The 12,194-nt window shown below is 38.1% G+C and overlaps 1 protein-coding gene and 1 long non-coding RNA gene across 2 annotated transcripts in view; both read right to left on the bottom strand.

The window, feature by feature from the left end:
* The window catches only part of LOC138961467 (uncharacterized), a 394,970-nt gene that overhangs the window by 319,336 nt on the left and 63,440 nt on the right, over positions 1-12,194 (bottom strand). The gene's annotated exons all lie outside the window — the stretch shown is intronic.
* LOC138961440 (uncharacterized) overlaps positions 338-12,194 on the bottom strand; it is a 34,740-nt gene continuing 22,883 nt past the window's right edge. Inside the window, exons 7-10 of the mRNA XM_070333089.1 lie at positions 11,846-12,066; positions 11,145-11,305; positions 8,748-8,819; positions 338-8,092 (exon numbers count right to left, since the gene is read on the bottom strand). Of these exons, the coding sequence (XP_070189190.1) occupies positions 5,586-8,092; positions 8,748-8,819; positions 11,145-11,305; positions 11,846-12,066 (2,961 nt within the window). The 3' untranslated portion in view covers positions 338-5,585. The remainder of the gene's footprint in view (positions 8,093-8,747; positions 8,820-11,144; positions 11,306-11,845; positions 12,067-12,194) is intronic.

Below are 12,194 nucleotides of genomic sequence, written 5' to 3'. Positions count from 1 at the left end.
CATCCAAGGTCATGCAACACAAAGCTGTTAATTCAAGACATAGGAAGTACAATGGTGCTTATTGGCTCTTTCTACCATGAGATATGGTCACTTTTAGTGGTTCACTACCTTATTTTGGTCACATTTCATAAGGGTCAAAGTGACCTTGACCTTGATCATATGTGACCAAATGTGTCTCATGATGAAAGCATAACATGTGCCCCACATAATTTTTAAGTTTGAAACAGTTATCTGCCATAGTTCAGGGTCAAGGTCACTTCAAAATATGTATACAATCCAACTTTGAAGAGCTCCTGTGACCTTGACCTTGAAGCAAGGTAAACCAAACTGGTATCAAAAGATTTGTTTGTTTATTTGTTGCTTAACGTCCAGCCGACTACGCAGAGCCATATCAGGACGAGGAAGGGGGGGATGAAGGGGGCCACTTGTCAAGCGATTCCTGTTTACAAATGCACTAACCCATTACTTGTGTCCCAGCAGGCTTTAGTAAAACTAAATTAATACCTACTGGAAGATTACCAGTTTCCAGTATGTTAAAATAGGCTTAACCTATCTACTGCTGGACTTACATCAGAACACTAACAGATTAAACTATACATGAATCGCGAGACAAGCGGCAAGAGAAGAGATTTTTGGAAAAAATACAGGTGAATGAGCAAGAAGGCAGAAAAAAGAAAAGAATTCATGAAGAAAAAGAGAGCATGACAGGAAAGAGGAACCAAAAATCTACCTAACAGCAAACTAGAAAGCTCCTGCGGTTCCAAAAACAGGAGGGGCCTTTAATTTCATAACCGCAGTGCCCCACTGCGGGAGTATCAAAAGATGGGGCTTACTTTGCCCTATATATCATATATAGGTGAGGTATTCAATCTCAAAAACTTCAGAGAAAATGTGAAAAATGTGAAAAATAGCTGTTTTTTAGGCAACATTTATGGCCCCTGCGACCTTGACCTTGAAGCAAGGTCAAGATGCTATGTATGTTTTTTGGGGCCTTGTCATCATACACCATCTTGCCAAATTTGGTACTGATAGACTGAATAGTGTCCAAGAAATATCCAACGTTAAAGTTTTCCGGACGGACGGACGGACGACTCGGGTGAGTACATAGACTCACTTTTGCTTCGCATGTGAGTCAAAAAACCACCCAACACACATGTCACATGAAGCAATATCAAACCATTTGAGTCAAATTGTCAGCCTGAAACTAAAAGAATAACACCAAAATCTCGGGATCAGTAATAATCGAGACTAGTAAGGCTTGGCTAGCCGAAACTAGAAGACCGAGACGGGTCGCGCTTGACTCCGAGAAGCATATTATCATTTGACCGATTTTCGGTAATTTGGAGCATATTCTCGAAATCTGATTACATTTAATCAAAACTTGGCTAAATGTAAAAATTAATACACATTTCGGAATTGTTTAGAGTTCTTGTTAACCTATCCATACTCCCAGTAACAACAGAGCAGAGGGGTTAAGATGAATAGTCAGCAAATCGACATGGTGCTTATACTAATTATTGATATAATCACCAACATTGACAACATTAATTCGAGCAAATGTAGAAGAGTGACAAAAAATTTCGACGTAACATTAAACATTTCGTAGGGAAAAAATCTAAATGCAGAGAAACAGACACACGCAGATACGGACGGACAGACAGGCAGACACATATCTAAAATGGCTAAATTGCATGTCTCTGTGAAGAAACCTCGAGAAACGCGAGGAATACCAAAACAGTGTATTTCTCATGAACAAGCAACCATTGTCCGGCTCTCTTTAAAAAGTTGTTACATTCCAGTTGTATCCAGTTGTGTTAAATTACGCTGTGTGTTAATGTCAAAGCTTGAACTCCTTTGCTCTCTCTTGCTATATTTCCACTTTCAAAGAATGGCGAACATATTATCTATCAGAAAGAACACAGCAAAGAAGGAAAAGAAAGGAAAGCATTAAAACAACTTCAACAGGGAGGAATTATAGTAGCTTGAAAACTAACTTTTTTATACAAAGTAAGCACGCATATTTAATCAAAAGAAAATTATGCACTTTTTATGATTTACTTTTAATGACCTTTTACTGAAGGGCTACATGTACAAAGGGTCTGTAGCATCAGACAGCAACACAACTTAAATCCATCCATCGTTAGAAAAAAAAGAAGATCTTAACACATATTACAAAAATCACTGATGCTCTAGCCATTAAAACACACAAAGAAACAAATGTTATCCATTTTTCTGCCGACAACTATTTACACCATAGTTTACATGAACACCAGGCCGGTGCCCCTTCATGAGAAGCTGCATGGACCTGTGGAGGCTCTTCATAAGACCACCAGCTTCATTACCAGAGCTGGACTTCAAGTTTAACATTGGCGAACGACAAGAAGAAGAAGTTTACATGAACAACAAAGCAGCAATTATTGGTAGATTTCATCAGAACATCACGTGACTTCACATTATAATGAAACATATTCACTAGAAAAATATGTACACCTGTTTAGAAAATATATTATGGTCTGCTAAGAACACATTAATTTGTCAAGCATTAACTATATACATTTAACTTATTTGCAAAAACAAAATAGCAGAGTGATGAAGCACAAAATAATTACAAAACCACAATATTCTGAAGAAGTGTATCAATTATATAATATTGTAGAAATAATACACAGATTTCAGAAATTGTAGTGGTGTAGCAGAAATACACTTGTTTGTCCATACTCCTTATTTTGCAATAGCTATTTTTCTCAAGCTTGTCTTGAGCACCAATGTAGCGAGGAAAGGAAAACATGCGTAACAAAGCAGAAAGTGATAAAAAAACTTAAAAGAGACACACAATAAAACTAGCACTGCTGGATAAGTGTTTCAAAACTGCTTAGCGCTCAGGTAAAAGAACCTGTTTGCATCCATACTGTAACCAACATCTCGTATTTACACCAACTTTGTCTTAATGAAAAGAGTAGTAACGGGGAAGAGCACATCAACGTAGCGCGCACAAACAAGAGATATTGACGAAATTGAATCGATCGCAAAAACAGTACCACATAATAGAGCTTGCTTTGTGACAGAAAGGAATCGCAAAATAGTATCCAAAAGTCAATTCCTGTACGAGGACACAGACTGACACAGGCGAAGAGAGAGAGAGAGAGAGAGAGAGAGAGAGAGAGAGAGAGAGAGAGAGAGAGAGAGAGAGAGAGAGAGAGAGAGAGAGAGAGAGAGAGAAAGAGAGAGAGAGGGAGAGAGAAGGTTTACTAGGACAGAGAATAAACAAACTAGCTCTGAAAAAAACACTTTCCAGATCAACTTGAACAATGTAAAAATTCAAACCTAGTAACCAACGAGATAAGCACATACACTTCAAATTTTTTTTTAAAGTAAAAATAAATTTCATTGGAATATGGAAGACGTTTTCTCAAGTAAAACCATAGGCTTTTTAGCAACACACACGATGTATTGCTTATTTTCTGTACAGTGTAACAACGGAGAACATTTAATTATACTTTAGTCACCATTACAATAAATGCAAAGAATGTTAGCAAATGTAAGATAGTTTCTTTTTACAAACTAAACATATTAATTAAGTTAAAGAAAGTACAACTGAGCCGCCATTTTGAAGTTTGTTGACAATTTGGACCTTACAAAGTTTAAGGGACATTCGCTGTACTGTTATTTTGAAACACCTGCAATGAGTTGAACAAAACTGCTCCAAAACTATGCCAAATAATTCAATGAATTCAAATCAGCGAGCGGTTTGTATCGCCCCGTTCTCCTGTGTCAGGAGCCGGATTCCGTTCGTCATCATATTTTATTTAGTCCTCATAGATACTATTCGTCAAGCAGATTAAGACCGTTAGATTGAGGAACTCAAACCTACAGTCTAGCAAACGCATGCATATTCCGTGCCATACAGGGCTAAAACGCTTCGCATATTATAAACAAACACACAGTCCGTTGGAGTATATCACGGTCTAAAATGACTACCAAACACAGCATTCAGAATTGAAAAATGGAACACACAAACTCTAATTCTAAGACCTTCCTCGTGTGTGTTGTCATCTATTCAACACCCAAAAATGAACTCTGTAGGTCTCGGCTCAATTTCAAATCAAGCGCATGAGATACTCAGGGGCGAACGGTAGGACGAAAATTATGACTGACGCTAAAGGGCGCGCTACAGTCTGGGATTCCCACTCAAAACACAGCCGTTTTGAGTAACTCAGTGCTCAAACGTTTATCTTAAGGTATTCATGGTGTGTGGTCACATAATTACAACCCCCAACCTTAACTGTATTGCTCATGAGGCGACGAGATACAGTTTTCTTGTAAGACATTATCACTTTAAAGCACTTAGTTGTTTAACAAATGTTTCACCACATTGTAAATCTGACAGTAAAACAAGTCGCGTAAGGCGAAAATACAACATTTAGTCAAGTAGCTGTCGAACTCACAGAATGAAACTGAACGCAATGCCATTTTTTAGCAAGACCGTATACTCGTAGCATCGTCAGTCCACCGCTCATGGCAAAGGCAGTGAAATTGACAAGAAGAGCGGGGTAGTAGTTGCGCTAAGAAGGATAGCACGCTTTTCTGTACCTCTCTTTGTTTTAACTTTCTGAGCGTGTTTTTAATCCAAACATATCATATCTATATGTTTTTGGAATCAGGAACCGACAAGGAATAAGATGAAAGTGTTTTTAAATTGATTTCGACAATTTAATTTTGATAATAATTTTTATATATTTAATTTTCAAAGCTTGTTTTTAATCCAAATATAACATATTTATATGTTTTTGGAATCAGAAAATGATGGAGAATAAGATGAACGTAAATTTGGATCGTTTTATAAATTTTTATATTTTTTACAATTTTCAGATTTTTAATGACCAAAGTCATTAATTAATTTTTAAGCCACCAAGCTGAAATGCAATACCGAAGTCCGGGCTTCGTCGAAGATTACTTGACCAAAATTTCAACCAATTTGGTTGAAAAATGAGAGCGTGACAGTGCCGCCTCAACTTTCACGAAAAGCCGGATATGACGTCATCAAAGACATTTATCAAAAAAATGAAAAAAACGTTTAGGGATATCAATCCCAGGAACTCTCATGTAAAATTTCATAAAGATCGGTCCAGTAGTTTGGTCTGAATCGCTCTACACACACACACAGACAGACAGACAGACACATACACACACACACACACACACACCACGACCCTCGTCTCGATTCCCCCCTCTACGTTAAAATATTTAGTCAAAACTTGACTAAATATAAAAAAAAAAGCATCAGCAACAGCAATATTAACAACACGTATATGCATCAATTAATCAAATCAAAACATAATCATAAACATCAACAAAACAATAACAACCACAACAGCAACAACAGCAAAAATAACAAAGAAACCTCAAAGAACACATAACAAAAATTAGTTTTGCTGGTTAAGTAACAGGCTTTGTTCGTGCATTTGAAACTTCCCCACGTACATGTACGTCTTCATTCGGTCGGGAAATCAAAACAAGTAGTGGCTGTGCAGACTGAAATCCATTTATCCAAACCTGATTTGTAAAGCAAATGTTTGTCTTTTATTCTACTTAACCTCAACAGTTTTCAGCATCAGAGTTGCCATTGCAACTGCGTCCTCGAAGGCGCGGCCAGGCACGTAGATGAAGTCATGTCCGAACGCTTTTATGACAAACTTCTTCAGTGTCGGCTCGCTCTCTTCATCTGAGCCACGGGCAAATGGCATGTCTTTTAGAATGGTGAAGACGTCAAACGTTGGTCCTAGTTTACTGAGCTTGGGCTGACTGGCAACAAAGTCTCCTGAGTGGAGAAAGCATCGACGCCCAGATACAGCATTGACCCATTTTCGAAAGTTTCTTTGGCCCCCTCTTTGATCAGCTTTTAGATCTCTTTTGCTAACAATCCGTAGCTTTGTCTTTTGTTCGGTTTCAATCCGTTGCCGTTTCTGTTCGGAAACGTCTTGCACTTTTCCATCAGTTGAGTCATCCGAGTCATCAGAGGTACTTTGGTCTGTGCTTGAGTCAACACTTTTTTCTGACGCTCCGGAAGAAACGTCCTCGACGCCTTTGAGTACATCGTGGTAGGTACCTCGGATTGTACCATCCATGGAGAAGGCCACTGCTCCGATTTCCACGAGGAGATTGTGTTGGGGGTTAATAACCTCTCCAACAGCAATGCAGCATGCCTTGACAAAGTCTTTTGGAAGTTCGATTTCTCTTCGTGTGTGAGAGTACTTGGTCCTGTGTGCAACGTTGACGCGCGCAAGGTTCATCAGTTCCTTTTTCGGAACACCATTGACTTTTTCTATTTCTCCACAGCGCAAGTTCATTAGGTATACCCCAGGCAAAGAAAACAGAGTTGCAAGCATCGCAGCTGTTTGAAGCTGTTTATACTCTGTTTCTTTTGTGTACAATAAGTTCAACCCAGACTCTGCAGTCCTGCAGTCGAGTGTACCTTTCAATTTACCAACCTCTGCCTCGCAGCGATGTGGGAAGACGCCTTTTTGTACTTCCTTGTTCCATTTCAAATTTGCAGCAGTTGCCTTCATGCGTTCCAAGAGCTGTGTCTTGAAAGGTTTGCACATCTCTTTGTGTTTCTCAGTATCTTTCTCGAGGTAGCTGCTAACGGTCCATTTCCTGCCAATCTTTTTTTTGTACTGGTCTGCTACATAAGTGTACGCGTCTTCTTCACCTTTGATAATCTGTTTGAAATATTCTTTGACGAAATCTTCATCTCCTCTGTCATCAATTTCCAAAGGAGGCACATTAGCCAAGCATTCCTCTTCGTTTTGCCACCTGAACCATTTGTATTCACGAGCAATGTTCTCAACAGATATGGTGTTTTGTCCCCAGGAAGTGCCTGAACTATCTCTTTTACCAACTTTTTTCAGTTTAGGTTCAAAGGCAAGTGGATTATCGGGTTGAATTCTTTCATCAACCATGATATGAAGATGGTTTTCAGCGCGTGATAAGGCGACAAAAAAACTCCTTTGGACTGCTTGCTTAGAAACAATGAAGGGGTAGTACGGTGCGGTCAATCCATAGACTACAACACGACTGCACTGTGTTCCTTTTAAAGCCTTTGACGTGCCAATAATGTACGCGTCATTTTTTTCTAACACATCGTTGCTCTGCACGCTTCTGTACACACGAACAAAAGACTCAGGTTTCTCTTCATGGACTACCTGCTGAATGGTCTTTGTGGTGATTTCATTTCTGAATTTATCCACTGTGAATGGAGTTATGGCATATGCATCTCCGTGGTCTGATTTTGCTAGGAATTGTCCCGCTTGTTCCGCATAATTGGTGATTTTCTTCTGCCATTTGGTTACTGGGTTTCCACTTTTACGCGTAGTAGTTTGATCAAAGTGCAAGTCAGGAAAGTTTTCCTTGCTGTATTCGTTCAAAAAAGCAACGATTTCTGGCGTACTGCGGTGGTTTTTGTGCAGGTTGAACTTGTTTTCTGATTTCTCATGTTTCCACTTCTCGGCAAACCAGGTAGCCCCCTCATATAGCTGTTGCCTTGGATCTCCAGCAACTACAAGGTGTCCGCTGCTTTCATGCAAGGTCTCAACAATGAAAGCATGCGTATAGTTCACATCTTGGGCCTCATCAACAATGACCCAGTCCCATTTGCGCAGTAGGCTTTCTGGGGGAGAATTTGCTAGCTTTGTGGCTGATTCCTCGAGACGCTCAGTAAAGCCTTTGGTTTTGATTTTCTTTTTTGAATGATCAGAGCGTAAGGCAAATCCAAACGAATCGAATGTACTGACAAGACAACCAGGATCCTTCTCATTAATCTTCTGCTTTGAAAGGAACTGCACGCCGAGTTTACTCAAACGCTTTTCAATTTCAGATCTACTGTTTCTATTGTAGGTAAGAACAAGTATGCGCGAGTTTTCACTCTCTTTTTGTATTTTTTCTACAAGTTTACAGACTGTATATGTTTTTCCTGACCCAGGACCCCCATTGATAAAGAGGCATTTTTTGTTCCAGTTGATGATCACCTGCAGTTGGTCTTCATCAAAATCTGGATCTTTCTTGGACTCCTGTGATTCCCTTGAGGTTGATGGTTCTGGGGAAATATCATATAATACATATCAAGAACTTTTTTTCTTCTATTTTTAGCAGGCGTTATATGCCAGCTACTTCTTACACACTCTGGGATACATTTTTAAATATCTTAGATGTATCAAACGAGTCCACGGGAAACAGATACATAAAGGTGAGAAGAATTACAATTGGAAACCCGATGCCATATCCTTCCCTCATTCCCAGATAAGAAATAACATTGTCCACCGCACTATGTCTTGTTAAGTGACTTAAAGATTAAAAAAAACTTGCGCCATAAATAAATCAATTTGACAGTTAAAAGAATGCTGGACCTGTTAAACTATTCAGTCAATCACAGATGCTGGATACACCAACGGTAGCTTCTTGTACAACTTGTTATTGACACTCTAGTTTGATAATGAAGTGTTTAGTTGAGAAAGAGTCGATACCGAAAGAGAGAGAGAGAGAGAGAGAGAGAGAGAGAGAGAGAGAGAGAGAGAGAGAGAGAGAGAGAGAGAGAGAGAGAGAGAGAGAGAGGGAGAGACACAAGTAATGTAAAATTACAATGGTGTCTACCTATGGTTTTAATGTGTAAAGTTAGTAAAAATGGAAATGGTACATATCCTTTGTTATTGAAAATGACACTGAGTATTTTGTCCAAAAAACATTTTATTTACCTTCTGTTTTCCTTTTCTTTGTTGGATCACTCCCTGCTTTAGACCTTTTTCTTTTGATACCTGCCGCCGTTTCTGAAGAAAGGATAAACAAATTATAAATTTAAATACAAAATCGCTTTCAATATGATGGCACAAAACATGTTCTGATTAGATAATTGATTTGAATTTCTTCTCGTATGAAAAAAAAGCAAAGTTTTGCCTGTTGTAATTTTCCGTCGTTTATATTTTGAGGGTACCCTTATTTGTGCGGAAGTCACGTGATCCCTGTAAAATAAATCTTCAATCCGTGTTCCACATAGTCAAGTGGACGGCCTTGAAAGGCATAGAAAGTTTAAAGGAAATGCCACGGGAATTAATGCTTTAATTCGGGTGCGAAGTTTGTCGCAATGATTTTTTGGCTAAGTTTAGATGACATGATGCAAAAACCTGCTGTACGAAGTGCAAACCAGTATCAGTACATTATTCTGTTTGATGGCCAATCTAATTCAGAAATAATGTTAAAGATACATTCCGCAAAGCCGACTTTCTTCCATCAATCTCTGGCAACAAAATAAACAATCATGATTGGGTTCAAAATTACTACACTGAGACTGGCCTTTGTAAAGCGAAAAGAGCATGCAATCTTGAGACTAAGTTGCATTCTTCCTGACACCAATTTATAGGTTTTCTGTCAATGCGGCAGCACAATATCAGTATCACTGGCTATATCAACAGCAATAAAATGACGACAGTCGATAAATTATGACGAAGAGCGAAGTCTGTATACAGTATTATATATGCAAGAGTGTAAGGCAGTCGGTGTTATTGTGACATTAAACTTACACATTGTTCCAACGACCGGATCTTTTCACTCATACAAAGAAAACACATAGAAAAACGATTTAGAAAAATGATCTCCTCTGAATCGTGTCTTATTTAAAAGAAATGCCTCACTGAATGTGTATTGTTTTCCTATCATTCATCTATTAGTTGCCTCCCTTGATTTTGATTTTTGAAAAATTCTGAGAAAAAATATTTCCCCCATTAATCAATGTCATACAGAAATTTAGAAAGACAAATTGTGTAGAGATCTTAATTCTTTATTTTCATTAATTTTTAAAGGATATCAATATGCATGTTCATTGTTTTAAAACAATTGCTTCAACATTATCTCCCTTGATCTCTTGCACAAAACACTTGTTTCTACTATTTGTTTATAATTTGGAGTATTTTAAAGGAATAACAAGAAAAGTAAATATAAAAATCACTGCAGACAATCCTAGATATCTGTCCATCTGTGTGATTCTGGATTAACTGATGTGTGTGTGTGTGTGTGTGTGTGTGTGTGTGTGTGTGTGTGTGTGTGTGTGTGTGTGTGTGTGTGTGTGTGTGTGTGTGTGTGTGTGTGTGTGTGTGTGTGTGTGTGTGTGTGTGTGTTGATAGCACAATGGACTCTTCAAATGCATTTTTTGATTTCATTGATGTGGGCCTTTCGTAAGTTAATATCATCAACATCATCATTATGCTAGCTTTGCTTCAATTGCTTTGAGTACATGATGTTGATGTCACAATTTACGTTTAAATGTAAAAAGTCATTGATGGTTTTAAGCCTTAATTATCGGCTTTGTCAACATGAACTGATTATGATTCCTTTATCATTTCAAGTTGCATTCAACAGAAGTGATCTGAATTTAGGTGCAAAACAATCGGATGTAACAAATTAGTAAAGCATCGTCCTCTTTGGCAGTCATGATATGCACAGGTTCAATTATGATTTGCGTAGGTCACACTGTTAATGAAAACAGGTCATTTGTTATGTTCAAGTGTAACTGTAAGCTTTTTGAAATTGTACAGATATCTAGGATTTTCAGATTCATTCTTCTTGATATTCCTTTAAAAATACCCTGAATTAAAAACAAATAGTTGAAACAAGTGTTTTGTGCAAGGGAGATCAAGGGAGATAATTTTGAAGTAATTATTTTAAACCAATGAAATCGCATGATGATAGCCTTACACAATTAATGAAAATAAGGAATTAAGATCTCTACACACTTTGTCTTCCTAGTTTCCTCTGTTGCATTGATCTGAGGGAAAATCGTTTTTCTCAGAATTTTTCAATAATCAAAATCAAGGGAGGCAACTAATAGATGAATGATAGGAAAACATTACACATTCAGTGATGCTTATCTTTTAAATAAGACACGATTCAGAGATCATTTTTCTAAATCGTTTTTCTATGTGTTTTCTTTGTAAAAATGAAAAGATCGGGTAGTTGGAACAATGTGCAAGTTTATGTTGTGTTTTAAGAGAGCTAGACCAGTACGCCCAGTAGCCTATTTAGTATTACCACCATTCTAATTTGGCAGTAAATGTAGTGAAAAGCTTAATTGCAGTTACAAAAATCTTGCCGAATGGTACCTGGTAGCGCAACTAGAGGTTGTTTTTCTGACATTTTCGTTTCTGAGTGTTGGATCCAAATTGCGTGTTCCTCGCTTGGTTTGTCAGAGCCCTGTTGTGAATCTTCCACTTCCAACTTCAGGTTGATGCCAAACTCCTCTTCGTCTCTCTTTTTTATATGACTGAAACAATACGAAGACAATAGTCCAGATGAAATAGAGTCCTTAGCATAAACGTTCCTTTTGCGGGGTCGGCCCGCTATTGCGCGGGGCCGCTATTGCGCGAATCTTTAGGGTTAGGGTTAGGGTTAGATTCGCGCAATAGCGGACCCGCGCAATAGCGGCCCCGCCCCCCTTTTGCTGTATCAATGGACCTTACTTACATGTAGTTTTTAAGGTAAAAGAGCCCTCTTATCGAATCTTGCCTCCTGTGTCCAAATGTGGGGTTTAAGTACCTGACATGCACTATGACAGCCAAGCCACTATATTGAAAAACAGTGCCAGTAAAATTAGACAATGTGGTTACTTTTATCTCTTTAGTATTTATTTAATTTGCGTATAAAAGTATAAGAGTGAAATACTTACCATTCCATGCAGTGTTTCACTTTCCGCAAAATGTGCAATACCGTAAAGTGTTTTTACCATATCTACATACCTTCTTTAATAAAATACCACAACAAATCTCTTCAGTAATAAATATATCAACATGCCTGATTTACTTACTTGATGCCTTTTTTGATCTTGCTGGATGTGGTGATGATCTTTACTGCTCGGTTAAAACTGAGCCTTCTTGCAGCCTCCAAGACAGCAACGTCAGTCTTGAAAGAATCACCTCCTTTTCTTTCGAGAGTAATGCACTCTGCAGATGATTTTTTGTTGACAAGCTTTTGGATGACATCAGATACTGCCCTGTGCCATTCTTCATCTAGACACAAAATGCGTTCCTGAAAAATAGATGGACAATAATTAAGCTATTTCTTCATTCAGAATCATTTTAAGTATAGTCTTTGGAACAGTTTAGCTTGGCATAAGATCAGATTCAATGCAAACTCTAGCTAAAATGCCTGAAGAA

This window comes from Littorina saxatilis, linkage group LG3 (assembly GCF_037325665.1).
Source record: "Littorina saxatilis isolate snail1 linkage group LG3, US_GU_Lsax_2.0, whole genome shotgun sequence".
In the NCBI taxonomy this organism is placed as follows: domain Eukaryota; kingdom Metazoa; phylum Mollusca; class Gastropoda; order Littorinimorpha; family Littorinidae; genus Littorina; species Littorina saxatilis.
The sequence above is the reverse complement of the archived record's forward strand: the minus strand, read 5'-3'. Positions and strand labels throughout refer to the sequence as shown.